General features: G+C 41.0%; 1 protein-coding gene across 1 annotated transcript in view; it reads left to right on the forward strand.

The window, feature by feature from the left end:
- Window positions 1-17,221, forward strand: part of COMMD1 (copper metabolism domain containing 1) — an 83,597-nt gene that overhangs the window by 12,468 nt on the left and 53,908 nt on the right. The window contains exon 2 of the mRNA XM_059828535.1: window positions 10,776-11,057. Coding sequence (XP_059684518.1) covers window positions 10,776-11,057 — 282 coding nt within the window. The remainder of the gene's footprint in view (window positions 1-10,775; window positions 11,058-17,221) is intronic.

A 17,221-nucleotide genomic window follows, 5' to 3' on the forward strand; every position in this document is an offset into this window, starting at 1 on the left:
CCCAAAGGCACGAGCGGCTGATGCAACTTTGCAGAAGGACTCTTCCCCCGTCGGTTACTGGACATGCCTCCTTGTACATGACGAGTACCCCTGTGCGTGCCTCTCTTTTGCATCCATTGTAGAAAGTCTCCTGCACGATGGAAAGAGAGGGATCTGGCTCTGGCTTGTTGTGAATCAGGTTAGAAGAGTGTCAGTTGTTCCTTGCTCAGCAGGGAGACTGCTTTTGTTCGCAGGATTCATTTTATGACATGTCAGTTTATGACATGTCAGGAAAGCTATAAAAAGTCTCGTAACGAAAAGAAAGCGCTAGAGGAATTTTCCGGTTCGTGCGGACAAATGGTACGGAGTCTGTTGAATATGAGTAGCCCCCAATTTGACTAAAAGCCATGGGAGAAATTAATTGAATTCTTTTTGATGGCATGGGCTGCACTGTCTTGGAGCATTTGAGTGCTGAAGTTTTTAGGCCTGCGATGGTGAAATCTAAAGCCAGATTTTCTTCGGCACCAAACAGTTTTCACTGTTGGCGTGTGTCTGCAAGCTCTGCAAACCACTGTCGTGCGTGTGCAGCTCTCAGAGCAACGCGTGTTGTCTGTGGAGGCACAGAGGTGGGGAGTTGTTCCTATGAACTCGCCGGAAAACTGGAGTACTTGGCCAACTCTCCCGATAGATGTCTCGGTCAGGAGCCTAACCTGATAGAAATAGAGAACCCCCTCTGGGGTCATTAAAGTAGTTATTAATATTTAACGTGATTCACAGAATCACAGAATCACTAAGGTTGGAAAAGACCTGTAAGATCATCAAGTCCAACCACCAACCCAACCCCACCATGCCCACTAAACCATGTCCTGCAGTGCCACATCCACATGTTCCTTGAACATCTCCAGGGATGGTGACTCCACCACTTCCCTGGGCAGCTTATTCCAGTGTCTCACCACTCTCTCAGTAAAGAAATTTTTCCTAATACCCAGTCTAGATTCTACTGGAGAATACTTTCAGATTGATATTTTGGCAGTTTCATGAAGTCTTTAGCCTTTTTTTTCCCATGAAACATTTATTAGATTTAGTTCTAAGAGCATTTTTGATGCAGCAAATGGTACTTAAGTCTTTATGGGAAAGCAAGGGATGGTTTCTTCTGAGTTCCCTGGGTTGGGCTTTGCTCCCGACCAAGTGTTTCCCAGCACCGGCGGAGAGGAGTGGGGACCTTCACAGAGCAGTTGTGGCTCCTACAGTGAAGAGTTTGACCTGCGGCTCCTTTCTCCTCATAAAGGCTCAGCTGTTAACAACCACCATGGCTGCTACTGGTTTGGGGAACGTGTTTTATATTTCACTGAGCCGACAGGAGGGAAAACTGTTTTATCCATGCTGAAAAGAAGACCTGCCGGCTGGTATCCTGCGACTATAAGCTTACCTCTCGCCTGTCAAACCTGTCAACATGTAACACGAGTTGTGAAAATAGGTGATGAATGATCAGATGGTAAAGCACTCTTGCTTGCTTCCCTTCAAACTGTGTAGTCTGTAAACTTGTCTCCTTTACTCGCTGATCTCTTTGCTGCTGTGAAATGTGTCTGCAGGGTTATGGGCCAAGGCAGTGGTGCGCTGCGGTGTGAGCCTGGTTTAGGAGTGCAGAAACCCTTCTCCTTCCAGGTAGGAAAAATGTAACTCTAGCTATTGCCCAGAATAGTACAGATCATATACAATACTGCTGTGAAAGGAAGGAAAGCAGAGCCTGGAGTCAGAATTTGGCTCCGAATCAGGGTATATTGCAAGACATCGTACAGTTGAGGGGTATGACGCATGTATGTCATGTTGTTCACTGCTGGAGCATCTATACTTCACAATTTGAGACACTGGAAGAGGCTGCCCAGGGAGGTGGTGGAGTCCCCATCCCCGGAGGTGTTCAAGGAACGTGTGGACGTGGCACTGCGGGACATGGTTTAGTGGACATGGTGTGGTTGGGTTGGTGGTTGGACTTGATGATCTTACAGGTCTTTTCCAACCGTAGTGATTCTGTGATAAAGGAAACTGATGTCCAAATGTAAACCAAGGGGGTAATTAGCTGAGTTAATCATTAACTTTTAAGATGCAAACGATCAAGATACATTAAATAAAAGTGAAAATTAATTGATGATGCTAATGCCCTTTTCTGTGCTTGGTTCATAATAAAGCAAGTTTGCGCTTTGCCTGATGTCACTGACAGGATCGCTGCCCGCAGAAGGCTACGATAAGCTCTGCTAATGTCTGCCCCATTACTGCACGGAGGGTAGGGCTACAACTTTTTTTTTTTTTTCACGTGCCTTCAAAATATGAGCTGCTCCAACTTCTATTTTTAACTCTCCTAAGTGAAATGAGATTAAACATGAAGCAGTAGTCTGTAGCAGCAAGTAATTTTCCCAGAATGATTGCAGAAACCTGATAAACACAGTTCTCATTTATTTTATTGTAAGAGAACGGAGGAGCAGAAAGAACACTGACCATGTGGTTTCTTAAGGGAAGGACAAGTCATGTCACCAATTCCAGGACTGTCACTGTGTCTGTCTGTCTCTCTTTTCCTGCTTTTACTCCCTCCCTTGAATTTTTTTGTATTTACCATCTGGTATTTATTCTGCCCTATCTGGTTTTCTCTCTGCCTTTTATTTTCCTCTCTGTCTTCAGCAATACTGCATCAAATGGCTTCCATCTGTCGAGAGTTCTTATTTCCGAATCCAGCTCCTTCAGGAGGACTGAAGAAGAAACCATTTTAGGCAGAATAACATAACCTGTGAAGATTTAGACATTCTCCAAGAAAACAACTTGCTTCTACTGAAGCGTAGTTCAGGGAGCACATGCGTATGCACATTCGTTTTGAAAAAGGTTGAACCTGTCAAACTTGTCTGTAGCACGGCTGCATGTTTAAGAACTACTGGAAATGTGACATTTCTTTGCCTCCACCCCAAGTGGCAAAATGCTTTCTAAACCGAAGCAAAAAATATGTCTCAAGCGGGGAGAAAACTGCTAGCAAAGCTTGGGATTTTTTTTGCTGTAATTCAGTTGAGTACAGGCCAGGATGGACAATTTATATTTTTAATTTGTTTATATTTTTAATCCTCCTGTGTGACCCTTGTAGTTGCAAGTGTATCTGATGTTAATAGAACATTTCCTTATTTTTTCGGTTCCGTTTTATCTCCCTTTAGCCTGTCCAGCGCCTATCTGTGCTCCCTGAGAAGCGCTTTCCACTGCCTTTTTTCTTGTACATCTCTTCCTCTTTCTATTTTTAAATAATTCGAGTAGCTTGGAAGCTATTATTCAGGAAGGGGGTGCCGCTTCTTTTTTTTGCGTTTATTGCTTAAAATCCAAGCTTTTAGTATCTACTCATAATCTGAGTATGCAGGCGTCAGTCGGAGATCTAGCTACGACTGATGTTATTAGTGGGTGGGCTTGTTCTGTTTTTTTTTTTTATTTATTCTTGTTCTGTAAGTGGTAGAAAGCCTAGACAGAGTCTTTAAGTAGATCCAGACAGAGTAATCCCGACGATTCTCAGTTTTCCTTCAGCTAAAGATGTTTTTTAGGATGGGGCTGGGGTGGGGGAGCCACTTTTTTGAGCTCAGCGCAGCAGGTTTGCAGGAAGTATAATCTGACCACAGGAGCAAGGCTCAGGTTGCGGTTTATCTGGTGGGTGCCTATTTTAATCAACCTTTCATCCTCCTTTGTCATCAAATGAGTCTTCATACCACAGAAAAACGACACCTCCCGCAAATAAATGTAGGAAGTGGTGTTTTATGGAATTATGAGTTCAAACCAGTCATTTCGAGCAGACACAGACTAATGGCAGAGGCAGGCTGGAGGAAAAAAATGTTGTGGTCACTTCAGATGCTTTTAAAAACTAATGCTGAGATCTCTTTTGCGTTCAATTGTAAGCTAGGCCAAAAATAGCTGAATATCTGCTCCCCTGTTATTGAACTTCATGTTCAAGTGAAAAAGTAATTTTAGCAGAGAACATTGGGTTTGGTGAGCTTGTACGTGGAAAAAATGAGAGGGGTTTTGGAGGGTTTCTGCTTGGTGGGAACCTTGGGGGAGAAAATGGAGGAGTCGGTCAAGAAGCATGGAAGCGACCCTTGAGAAGAGTTTTATCTTCCATGTGCACATTTGACAAGTCTGGGTGGCATCAAGCTTAATAAGATTAGAAATGCAGGAAGGATGTAATTTTGTCTGAAACTTCATCATGCACGCACATTTTTCCCATCTGCAGTAGCAGTTAAATAGGTTTTTTTGTTGCTGTGTGTTCCGAGTCCTCCTGTCCAAGAAGAAAGCTTGATGGAAGTCAGAATAACTCAAAAATATTTACAAGTCTGTTGAATGTCCGTTGACCTGGTTAGTGTCTCCTCGGCAATGAATCAAAAGGCTGTACAGGTTGGAATAAGAAATAGGTGTTGCAGAAGATCTATTACACACTAGAAAAAAAATTAAACTACAGGCTTTTAAACAATATATGTATTATTATCTTCTTAATGATTCACAGTTAGCTCTTTTCTATTAGCAAACAGTTTCATTCCACTTTTAACTGTGTATTACAGCTCAGTAAGAAGCAAACTAAAATAATTTTGGGACATAGTATGGAACGTGAATAAAAGAAATTCGTGTGATCTCCCATGGATTAGATGAAGACATAAAGATTAGTTAAAATCTTTCTGCTTTGATGTAGGAATACGGAAAGTATTGTTAAGGTCACTTGCGATTTCTGACTTACAAATTTGGGGGGGAGGAGGGGATAGAGGCCTTTAGCTTTGGGTTTTTTTCCGAAAGATGGATCACCATTTTCAAGTGCAGACAAGCAGGCTGTTGCATCTAATTTTATCTTAATTCCAATTCTCAGGAGAGCTCTTGGACTCTAATAAACAGTGTTTGTGAGGCACAACCTCCCAACTAGTTGAAAACCTCCACTGTCTCCAGAAACGTGGGAAAGTCTACTGGACTAATATCCAGGGAACATCTATGGGAACAGCTCATTTATTACAGGACGGGATATCTCAGCAGCCCTTGGGAGAGAGTCTGGTTAGTACATGCTTACAAAGGAGGACCCAGAAACCACAGGGTTGCAGAGATGTTCTCATATTCCTCCTGTCTGAAGCTACTATTTGCAGAAGAACATGCTGAGCTAACTTTGACAAATAGCTTAGTGTCACTAGGACTCGTGCATGCCGTTACACCCAAAAATGATGAGAGCTGCTCCTTTCCCCGCTCTGCTCTCCCAGGCTTGCCTTTCCTTTTAGATAAGGAGAAAGAAGCTACGCACCCCAAAGCTGCATGCAGCAGGCACCCCCTATTTGCCCCAAACCCAGTAAAGGTTTTCTTCTAAGGGGGATAAGTGAAAGAAACGCGTAGTTTCCTGACATTAACAGGAATTGGCTTTGTGTGATCGAAGTGTTTTGGTCTGGTGGGGTCCCTTGGCACGTTCCTCCTGTCTGTGGCTGGTCCCCCCTCTGTGTGGATGCGCTCTAAGGGTCTGAGAAATGGTTTTCAAAGTTACGTTTCTAAGAACGCACGAATTACAAGGGCTGCGAGACAGGAATAGCCTCTCACCCCCACCTACCAAAAACCTGAAGAGATGAGTTCATTAGTACGGTACATGGCACTGAATTATTTGTTTCTCTGAGCTTGTGATTTCTTTGTGCTTCAGGCTGGCAGCAGCCTGCAATTTTGAGGGTCAGCTGGAGAAAATGCCTACACATGCTGGCATGGCCAGCTCTTGGAGCTCTTCCATAATGGTTGACAAGTAATGTTTTATTTCTGGAAATGAAGTGTGTTCTTTTTTCCCAGTGGGTTTTACCAGTTGTTGTTTCTCACTAGTATTGCATGCTTCTCAGGCTTTATTTCGCAGAAGAGATAATGAATTTAAGTCTGTTTTCCTGTTCTGTGTACCAAGGCACATGTCTAATGGATCTAATTAAGCCAATGCAAAACTCTCCAGATTATCAAATATTGTTCCATTAAGGAAGTAGCATTTGAAGTCATATTTTTATTGGCTGAATTATATTTGAAGACATAGTGGGTATGTGTTGAAGGTGAACACAAGGAGAAGTCAGTATGACCAAAACTATTCCTTGTTGTTTAAAAGCATCTGCCCAGCCTCTGGAAAGAAAGGTGTAGCCAGTTGCTGAGGGTGGGATTTGCCAGCTCGTAGTATGACATGCTGTCCATAAGCTGTGCTTCCTAGGGAAAAAAAAGAGCATGTTTTAACAAATCTCAAAATACATAATGTGAAGAAATTTTTAATATCGAATGCTGTTCTCTTACAGACTCTGGTTTCAAAAATAGGCTTTTTTTACTTAGTCACTTGAGTGGATAATCACAGTAATGTAAATGAAATTACTCACTGGCATACAGTAGCTATGATTTTATACATTCTTAGAAAACTTTTCTGCTTTTTGTTTTATGTTGAAATAGTAAATAATTTGTGATTACCAATAAAAACTGGAGTTAGGTCCTACATAACCTTTTTTTCCCTCCATATCATAGCTTTAACACAGCACTTCTTGACGCGCTGTGAAAGTGCGTAGAGATGGGACAGCCTGTAAATAAAAAGAGGGCTGTGATAATATATTGCAAAAATGTCGTTATTGATGAAGAGATGAGGTGGGAAACAATGAAGGCAGATCTCCATATACGTACACTTAGCTCAGAATATAAAGTCTATATAATCTAATGATGTGTGCCACTGACAGTACAGTGACTCAAGTTACTGCAGTAGATCCTGCGCTTTAAGGTCTGTCTGGACTAAGTAATTGGCATTAATAAAATGTATCCCTCTTGGACCGACGCTGACAGTGAATCAGCTGTAGGAGCTGATGGATAAAATAGGTTTCAACACCTTTAAGTCCCGAGAATTTTCCAGTAATGATGCTAAAATGTGCGTGTGTTGTTTATTCCAGCAGTGAAACAGTCTTCATCAGCTGTTGTCCAGCTCCCACAGCAGTGGTCATTGTCCTCATGATGGTAAATGCTCATCGAAGCTCCTAGGATTTAAAAGCATGAGAGGGAGACCTATAATCAGATATATTTTATCTGTCTTTAGTTATAAGCACAGAAGAACCACTCATGTTTTAACTTTAAATTAATCCTTAGAAATATCAATGAGGTGTATTCACTGTAATTTGATATTCTATGTAATAAATGAGCATTGTTAAAAGTAATAGAAAGAACTGTTTGTAATGCTGTACAGAATATGACTGGAAATACAATTTTTTGCCAAGTTAAACTAAAACATTTCCTCAAGCTTAAAAAAAGTCCAAAATTTTAACTGTGGTCATTCATATGAGCAATGGAGTAGAGCTATGCTTGTTTAAAGAATGAGTTGTGTAAGTGTTCGTACAATAAAGGAGATGGAAGATCAGCAAAGACCTTAATTGTTCTCTCATTCTTTGTAACTGATATCAGGTTTCCTGTCCACAATGAAGTGTTTCCAAGTTAAGATGAAAAAGAATATTAAAATGATTTGAAAACCTTTGTAGCTGGTGCGTTTTGTTGAGGAATTTCAAAGAAAATATGTCTTCATTAATATCTTCATGCAACTGTACTGAGGTATAACTCATTGATTGCTTGTACCTGCTTCCAATTAAAATTTATCATTTTTATTTTTAAAAAGGAGGTTTTAAGTAGTAGTCCTGTTTCCAAGGTGAGAGAAATTCTAGTCTGAATGATGGACTATACTGGTATGTTATTTAAAGCATGCATTATCTGATACATTGTCCACCAAAATGCAGTATGGTTGTTATCTTCTGGTTTCTTAGTTGTGTACACATACGGTATTAAGCAATCCATGTTGTGTGTACGTGTGCACACGTGTCTGTGTGAGAGAGAAAGAGAGAGAAATGATTGCTAATTATGATACATGGTTTCCTTCCTCTGTTTTATGCGATAGTATTTAGGTAGTAAACTATGTCAGGGTGCTTATGGTACAGCTCGCGCCGGATCTTAACTAATCATCAATCTGTCGATGGTCTTTGCCAAACAGGCAAGTTTAGCGGTCCTGTATAAGCCCTAGTAATACTGTTTTGTCTTCCTTACACTTAAAACTGCAAGCTTGGTCATAAGTTTCCTCTTTCAGATACACTTACAAGTCAGATTTATATCATGTGTCAAGCACAATAAGGAACTTTGTGTGTTGTTTTATATTAGCTTAGCAAAGCACTGCCAGAGATCTTGCTGCATCTTGCAAAAAGAGTTGTTGTGAAGGGGGTGAGGTTAAAAGAAACCCCTGAGAATTACAAATGTGAAATACTTGAACGTTATAAAATCAAGCCGCGAAAAGGGTTTCCTGGTTATTTCATCCGGTGAATCTGCATTAGGTTCACATTTAATGCAGATTAGATGTTTCTCCGTGATACCTTTGCTTCATTCAGTGCAGAGGACCCCGTTTACGTTCTTGGTTCCTGCACAGGAATAAAACAGAAGGCAATTTTCTGCACAGCTGAACTGAGAAGAAAGTCTGTATCTCAACTTGATCTTGGTCTTGACAGGTTTTACATAAGGTGCTGGGGTCTGGAGATGCTTTTTCACCTCTATTCCTCTCTCCCTTCACAGAAACCAACACAAAAGGTACACATAAGCAGCGGTTGGTGTCAGACAACACGCAAACAGATCCCCACACAGATGTAGCGATATGAAAAATACTGAAACAGAAAATACTGCTGTTCATAGACAATCCTGTTCACGTAAGACATGGATGTAGGAAAGGACTGTAAGTCTAAATAGCTTTCCTTTTGTAAATGAAAAGAAGTGCTTTTATCACTTACAGCACAATTAGATACTACAGGATAATTACCTCAAGTTAAATATCTTCATGATAAAAGCAAACAATATATACAGATATGGTGAATGCCCTATAGAAAAGAGAGAGCGGGGCACTAGGCGTCTCAAATTTTATAATAAATTGGCAGATGCTCCTATTAAGCTGAAACCCTGATACAGCCGAGCGGTTACTTCTAGTGTGGATTGCCATTTCTTTTCTTGATCACGTAACAGATGGCAGTTAATCCATTGCAAGAGCAAGGGAAGGCAGCGCATCCATCTTAAAAATACTATAAAAGCTTCAGGAGAAAGATCTTATACACTGGAAGATAAAAGGTATCATAACCTTTGTAGATCACAAGTTGGGGTTTTGGGGGGGGTTGTTTCTGGTTTGCATTTCTCTTGAAAAGGGTCAGGGTAAGGAGGATGTGGTGGTGTATCTGCTGAAGGTCGAGCACGTCGTGGTGTTGGCTTTACTCCCTTCAAAGCAACAAACCCGCTGCTGTTCTCTGTTGCTTGCGTGATGTGTGATCTCTTTGTTTTGGGCTAGTTTTTGTGGGTGGTTTTTTTTTTACCTGCTGTTTTATTTCAGGCTGCTCCTGATGTAACCAAGATCGCGTACTTTGACATCTGTCTGGTCCAGAGAAAGGCGGCAAAGCCTGCCGGTAGCTCACCCCGCTGACGATTTTAGCTCATCGCTGATGAAGTGGGGAGAAGCAGCGGGTCTCGCGTCCTCACCAAGCTCACGGAGCACTAACCTATTGGGTTTTAGATAAGCGATACCCAGTTTGGCAGACAAGCAATGTGAAGCGCACGGTGTGCTTCCGGCCAAAAGCCACACGGTGTCACGCCCTTGGCTAACGAGAGCGAGATTGGTATTTCCCTGAACGTATGGAGTACAGCAGTAGGAATACCATGTCAAGGAAAAGTAAATTGAGACAAATCCCAAGGATTGCAGCGTTGGCTGCACTTCACTTTGCTGTGCTCCGTATCGGCGTGTGCTTGGAGGTGGCACGTTCGTTTAGGGTAAGCTGCATCTATTTTGGGTGAGAATGAAGCAAAAGCGTCTGCTTGAAACTGCGATGGGGAAACTTAGCCACAGTTTCCTCTCTCCATCTCTCGTCCTCCCCTCCCTTCACAGCCGTATTTAGCAACCATTGCCAGTTAGGCAATGCAAATTTGATGCTTTAGGATTATCAGTTTTGGAAAAATAAGTGGAAAAACTGTGTATCTATTAAAAAAAGGGGTTGGGAAGAATAATTGCTGTTGCTGCGCAGGGAGGAGGAGTAAATGACCCCTTATGCTCCCTTGCAAAACACAAATACAGTATTTAGCCTGACAGAGTCCACTGGCGCTTTGGAAGAAGCTGCAGTTGCATTTTTAAGGATTGCTCCATGCACTCGGACTCTCCCTTGGAAGACTCACGCTCTTGCCGCTGCAGCCAGCACGCCAGTGCTGCAGACCCTGCTTTACTGGTGCAGCATTTACCAGTTTTGCTTCCTTGTCTGCGGTGCGGTGGTGGCGGATGAAGCTGTGGATGTTGCAATGAGCTGGGATGTCTCCTCACTTGTTTCAGCCTTGGCCGGGGCCGTGCCGTGTATGCCTCAGCTTTCCGATCATCAGAACAGCAGTATCATGCCAGACCCCTGACGCAGCTCCCAGCAGCAACCAGTTGGGTATGGACAGGGCGTACTGGGACCAGGCAGGCAGTGAGAAGCCTCCTTGTTATCCTGTACCAGTACTGCATTCCCACAGGCGCTCCCAGTTTCCTCATCACTTACCGATCCCTTACCCTCTAGCTCTCCGGGGTCAGGAATCTGGGATAAGTGGTAGGCACTTGCAAATGGAGTTTTAATGAAAGTTGTCAGGTTATTTCCATAACCCAGGTTTGTTTGCGCTATCCCTTTAAAATGCGATATTTGTAAAATCCTAAAGACGTGACCGTTTGGTAGATGGTTAAAGAGTATTTTTGAACAAGCTTTTCCCTTTTTCTCCTCTTATTTTCCCTACAGTCAATTGCTTCAGCCGACATGGATTTGAATCAGCTGGAGGCTTTTCTTACCGCCCAAACCAAAAAACAAGGTGGCATCACATCAGATCAAGCTGCAGTCATTGCAAAATTTTGGAAGAACCACCGAATGAAGATCCACGAGAGCCTGATCAATCAAAGCCGTTGGGATAACGTCTTGAAAAACATGAACTGGCGAGTGGATCTGAAGTCACAGTCAAGGCACATTGATCAGATAAACACTCCTGTTGCAATAGTTGAAATGGAACTGGGGAAAAATGGGCAGGTAAGCTTTCTTTTCCGAAATAGATAAACCTGATTTAGCTACATATGTTCTGAGACATTTTACCTATTGCTGAATTCACTGCATCCAAATCAAGTCAGGGTATTTTTCGCCACCGGGCCTCTAATGTGATTGATCTTGTGGTTCATCTTCGGATACAAAGGTCCATTCTGGGTGGTGAAGGCAATTCTTGCTTATTTTATATCTTCATATATGTATTGACAGCTTTCTTCACATTAAGCTTGGAAAATCTGAGGATGTAGAAATCAAATATAAAGTCAGCCGTACTAGCAATTATATTAAAATTGTATTTGTATTCCATGCGCTGCGACATCGATTAGTCTTTTTTTTTTTCCTAATCAAATTCTAAAACTAGGTAATATCTGCAAAGTACAAGCTGAAAAAGAATAAAGTTCACAAATTATGATGATCAAGCATCCCTTACATTTTAGGACAAATGGGGGGAAAGACTCCTTTTTATTTTACATAACACCTGTTTTCATGTTACCAGTACGTCTTTATTACCAGTCACATTATGCAATCTGGTCTTATCTGCCTGAAAGAGATCTATAGCTCTATCAGTGCTGAACACTGCATTTCTTTTTAATCTTTATGATTGATATGAATGTACGACTAAAGGCACGGCTTCCCATCTTCAATTCTTCTGTCTTTTTCTGACAGGAAATGTGTTTCAAGTTGGTATCTTTTTCCTCTGCAAAGTGTTAGCAAATCTTAAACCGTCATTTCTTAGCAGTAGCTACTGGAAATCATACCATGAGCTAGTTCGGGGGTTTTGATGTTAATAGTTAACATTTAGCAAGTTTCCTTGAATTTCATAGTATTTTAGTAGCTTATAGCAAAAGAGTACCTGGATTAGGTGTAGTAAAATGTGTGTGTGCATGCATACATACATACATATATATATATATATATACACGCTCACACCTGCAGTATACCTATGCAGACCGAATGGTTTAATTGAAACTGTGTGGCTATACCAAGGCCAGAATGAAAGTACAAGTAAATTGGGTTCCTGCTGAGACAGTCTATGTTGCTGAAGTTATTCTGTTAGTCCACTTTTCCTCTCAGTCTTTGAAAGCTCACCCTTCCTAAGTGCCGACCCTCCGCCTTCCGCTTGTGTATCTCTGCAGTGACCAAGACAATAATGGTGTGTGGTTTTAGGTTTTTTCCTAGCATTGAAAAACTGGAGTTTTCCGCTCAGAATCTTGAGATTGGAAATAATTATATTCCATTAGTAACAAATGAAAAAAGTTTTTTTAAAAAAAAAAAAGGTTACAGTGAGTACATTAGAATGAGTACATTAGTGAGCAAATGGGAAAAATACCCGTGTTCATTAAAAAAAAAAAATCCTTAACTCAGACCCACTGTTGTATTCATAAGGGCATTATGTAGTTAGTGACTCTTCTTTTGAAATTGTTTTTTCCCTGGTAATGGATTATTACGGTAACATCAATCAGCAAGTACATTTATATTTCTTCCACCCTGTGCAGTGAGAGAAAGGGGATGTGAACATGAAGGAAAAATAGATGTTTCTGAGACACTGTAATTTCTCTTCCTGAAGAGCCCCACAACAAAACCAGAATGAATTATTTTAGCAATGCAGCTTCATATTTCAAACGTACCAAGGGAAGTGGTTGTGTGAATGTATTTTTTGAACTGTCACCGGGCACGACTTTCGTCTCCTTTGCCGAGGACAGTGCAGTAGTGAGCTGTCGGCGAGTCTGACCGTCGGTGCGAGTAAGGGTGTTAGACTGGTACTTAAAGAAATAATCATGGAGTCATTAGGATTGTCAGCACTTGAGTCAAAATTGGCATTTATTTTAAGGCGCTGTGGTTTCGTGTAGTCTTTAGCTTTGGTTTAAATAGGTTTTCTGCTGCAAAGCTTTTGGCTGAGGCAATCCGCAGCATGCTCACCTGATGGGCTGAGGCAGGGGAGCTGGGGGAACCCCGGGACCGAAAGAGCAGCAAGTGGGTTGCCAGAACGGTTCATCCAGCCCTCAGCCTCTTCCCACATATGTTTGGGGACCTCCTGGAAAGATGGACCTCCTGGAAAGATGGTCGCAGAGACTTTACTATTGGAGGTTGAACGAGTTATCCTTGCATGCTGGATACAGCCCACAAACTTAAACCCATCATGTTTTATAGCCTTTATATGTATTTTTACTTTATTGTTAGCACATTTATATCTGTTCTAAATATCGAGTGTTGTAGCACATCAAATACACGTACGCTGGTACCTTTCTGAAACTTCACAGAGAGCACATCTTTTCTAAAAGGTTGTCAGTCATAGATGTAATTTGGCAAATACTGAAGATCTGGATTTGTAGAAGAAAGCTGGTTGATGATTCAGGAGTAAATTATTCAGAACAGACTGCTTTCATTTGGACATTTGATAACAGGGGAGTATACAAATGCATTGATGTGTAATGAATTGACATTAATATTTCATATGTTTCAACAGAAGCAAAGAAATACCCTGTAGAAAATGCACCTTTCCAGAATTTAAAGTCGCTCTGATTCTTCTCGGTATCTCTGGACTGGATTTAGATCTGTGCCCAGCAGAAGGCCAGGCAGTTTGGTGAAGTGTCTGCACGTTCTGCTTCAATAAGTAATCTTGCTTTCTGCTTGCCATCTCTGAATTTTAATCAGTCAGTTCTTTCATGACAGAAAGAATGTACGTGTGAGAGCTAATATGGCTAGAAATGGGGAATTTGATGTGACTGGTTCATAAATGTCAGTAGACCGGGTTTACGTGAATTATGTCAAATTTCATGAATGTTTTCTTATGGAAGAGAGATGGTTTTGGGTTTGAGAATGCATTACAACTTGCATGAATTAATTCTTACTATCCTTGGCATTACTGATAACAGAAAAAAATGAACCCTTTCCTCTAAGTGCTCTTAAAAACACTTCTAATGATAAACATTTGGAAATACTGGTGCTCCAAACTTTGGGAATTTTGGTTCAGGATCTCTAACTTGCAGTTTGAACTCTTCTTCTTCAGTAAAGATTTTACAGCAACGTTTAAAATTTCCTTTATGCTGGTGATGTAGTCTTTATACATCCTGGTTAAAGGCAGATGAACATGGTAGCCATGAAGTACTCTGCTTTGAAAGCCCTTTTTCTTTAACAATATGACTAAGAATAGAATCCTAAAGCAGTTGCTCTTGCGCCTGCATTTGCCTTCATCTGTTCGTGATACTCAGCACTCATCACTGCCGGTCCATTCTTGCCTTTTGAACAGCTCATCTTTGCTTTTGCACAATGGTTTTATCCTCCTGTATCTCTATACCTTGCTGGCTTTCTCTTAAAACATCTACAGCTCCCTGCCCCCGTCTCTACGTCCTTTTTAATCTTGGTCTCCCTCTCCGAACATTGCTGTAAAGCTCTCTTGGCACGAAATTTCAACCAGATGCGAATCTGCCAGGAGGACAGTGGAGCGAGCTGGAGAGTCGCCCTTCTCGTGCCCTTCCTGCCCTGCTGCATCACGCTGCTCCATACGGTGAACGGTCACTGCTGCGCAAGGTTAGGTTACCTGCAGAATTCAGTCATGGATTTATAGCTGACCTTGTCATTAATAGAAAATAAATGCATTGGTTTTGCACTGTGGCTTGGCGTTAAAATACATATAAACTTGTTTTATGGGCTTTGTAATGTTATTTTCCTTATTAGATGTGCCTCTCCCTTGGGGCTTTGTTCTTCCCACTGGTATTCTGGGCTGATTTGCCAATACATTTTACTTTCTTGCTGTGTTACATATTTTGCAGTTTAATATCTGAGACTAATCAAATGTTATAGATTAGCCTGAGTATTTGCTCTTGGCTTTTATGCTTGAGCTTACTTGCAGAGTGGGTTTTTTCACATGCATTTCTTTTCAGTGTTTAAGGTACTGGCAATCCATGTAATAGCACTTTTATTGGAGTTTTGTGGGATGTTAAGCATGTTTTATGAGCAAAGAGTATTTTGGGCCCTAGTTTAACATGAAGTCCTGTGGTTCCACTGCAGGATTCTTCCCAGAAAGACCTGAGGAAATCACGTCAGGATTATGGATTACAGGGTTTTTTTCCCAAAACATTGTATATCTCTTCTCTTTCCTTTTTAAAACATCTACCTGACAGAGGTATCATAAAACTTAGTTAATAGTATACGGTAGGTGAATACTACTACATAGCAAATACTAAAAGCCACAGTATATGTTAAGAAATTAGGATAATTTCTTTCAAATTTAAGGGCAAAGAGCAGCCTCTCATTCCATCTCATTTTTCTGAAGTCTGAAATCACCAGTGATATGTATCTTCATACAGAACAAACATCTTTCTTTGAAGAACAGGCAAGCATTAGTAATAGACTTCTGATAAATTGAAAATCTAGTATTTGCTAGTACTGACTATATTTTGATTGTTGCTTTAAACTCTCACCAGTGAGATAAATACTTTCTGATGAAAGGACTTACTAGATGAAGTGATCCTTTGCCAGTGCAAGAATTTACCTGATACTGAAAAAGTAAGAACTGTCAGCTCAGGATTTACCTTAGGCGTATCACATCTGCTCTCTGCTAACGGCTGGGTCCAGACCCTGATAATTCAGAGAAAATAATAATAATTCGGGTAATAATTCAGATAATTCAGATGCAGAAAGAATTCGTAATGAACCTAGACAATTGCCATGTGCTATCTGTGGGAGGTAAAATGCTACCAGGATTTTGAAAGTCTGAAGTTTTGAAATTCCATCTACTTCTGGTTTTTATGACTTTAAGATTTTAGTTCTTTTGATGTTCTGGGAAAGAGTGAAGTAGGTCCCAAAGTAAACTTCTGGGAGATCAAAAATGTTTCTGACTTGTTAATTATGTATGTCTACACAAATTTAGGTTGAAATTTGTATCAGCTGTGCTCTAAACAAACGATAAGCTGAATTCACACACATTGGCAAGTATTAAAGTAGAACATGCTTTTACGGTGTAATAAAAAATCTTAGGATTTAGCTTCTATAAATCTCATTACCTTGCTAGGATTACAGACTGAATGCCGCTGAGGATCTGTTGGTGTTTTGCACATTTTTGTAAGCAGGGGTCTCCTGGTTTCCCTAGGCTGCGGTTATCTCCAGCAATAGCTTTCACCGCTGAAGAAGGGTCAGATCAAGAAAACGTCGTGAGTGAACTCATGCTACAGGGAGGAAGGATTATTGCTTTTGCCTCTGCATGACGCCAGGTCAGGCTGCTTCAGAGCTATCACTGAAAATAACTTCGGATAATGGACTTCCAGTCCTTTTTTTGTAGGATCTATTCTGAAAAGACAGACTGCCTTTTGTAGGATATCGGTACGGGCAAAGAGATGCATAGGGAGATGAAAAGCAATTCTAGCTACCTGAACCAAAATAAGGGCAGCCTGGCCTGCAAAGGGGAAGGAAAAATAACCACCAAACAATTTTTCCTTTCCAGCCTTAATCCATTTTAATCTTTTTAGTTATTAACATTATTGGAACTACTGTTCCGGTCAAAAATGGGAAAGCATAGGCATTAGAAGCTGAATCGATCAACTTAATCGCAACGGGCTTAATACTTTTATGTGATTAAAAATATAAAACCCGGTAAGCAGAAGTTAGTGGAAAAAAATCACCTTTGTGGCCAAGCCGAATGTAATCACTTGAGCTTTTGTTCACCTTGGAAATGTATGAGCTGGAGGGAACAGTTACATAAGGCAGTACAGTGAAAAGCAAATAAAAACCAGAGAGGGCAACGGGTCATTCGGCACAGAGAAAACTGGAACACAGTTGACTGACTTAACTCAGTTATTTCCTTAATCCTCTGCATGGCACTCTCTGTAGCCCTTTGCTTCGACAGTTCAATTTTTGTCACCTGCTCCTGAAAGTAAAGTGAAATTTGGGGAACAAGAAGAGAATTTTGTTATTTGTGGCTGTTGGGATTTTTAAGTGTAGCGTGTTACAGAGATAAGCGCATTAAATTGAGATGTTAAATAACTGTCCAACTTGAATTGTCACTTTTCCGCTGTGTATATTTGACAATATTTTTTCATGAGTACCTCATCTGTTCATCCTATACGAGGCAAGGATACTCTACAGTTAGTGGTGCTAACCGTTTCCATCCTTGTGTATTTGTGCCGTGTATATACACATACGGGCGTGCAGGC

This window comes from Gavia stellata, chromosome 23 (assembly GCF_030936135.1).
Source record: "Gavia stellata isolate bGavSte3 chromosome 23, bGavSte3.hap2, whole genome shotgun sequence".
NCBI lineage: Eukaryota > Metazoa > Chordata > Aves > Gaviiformes > Gaviidae > Gavia > Gavia stellata.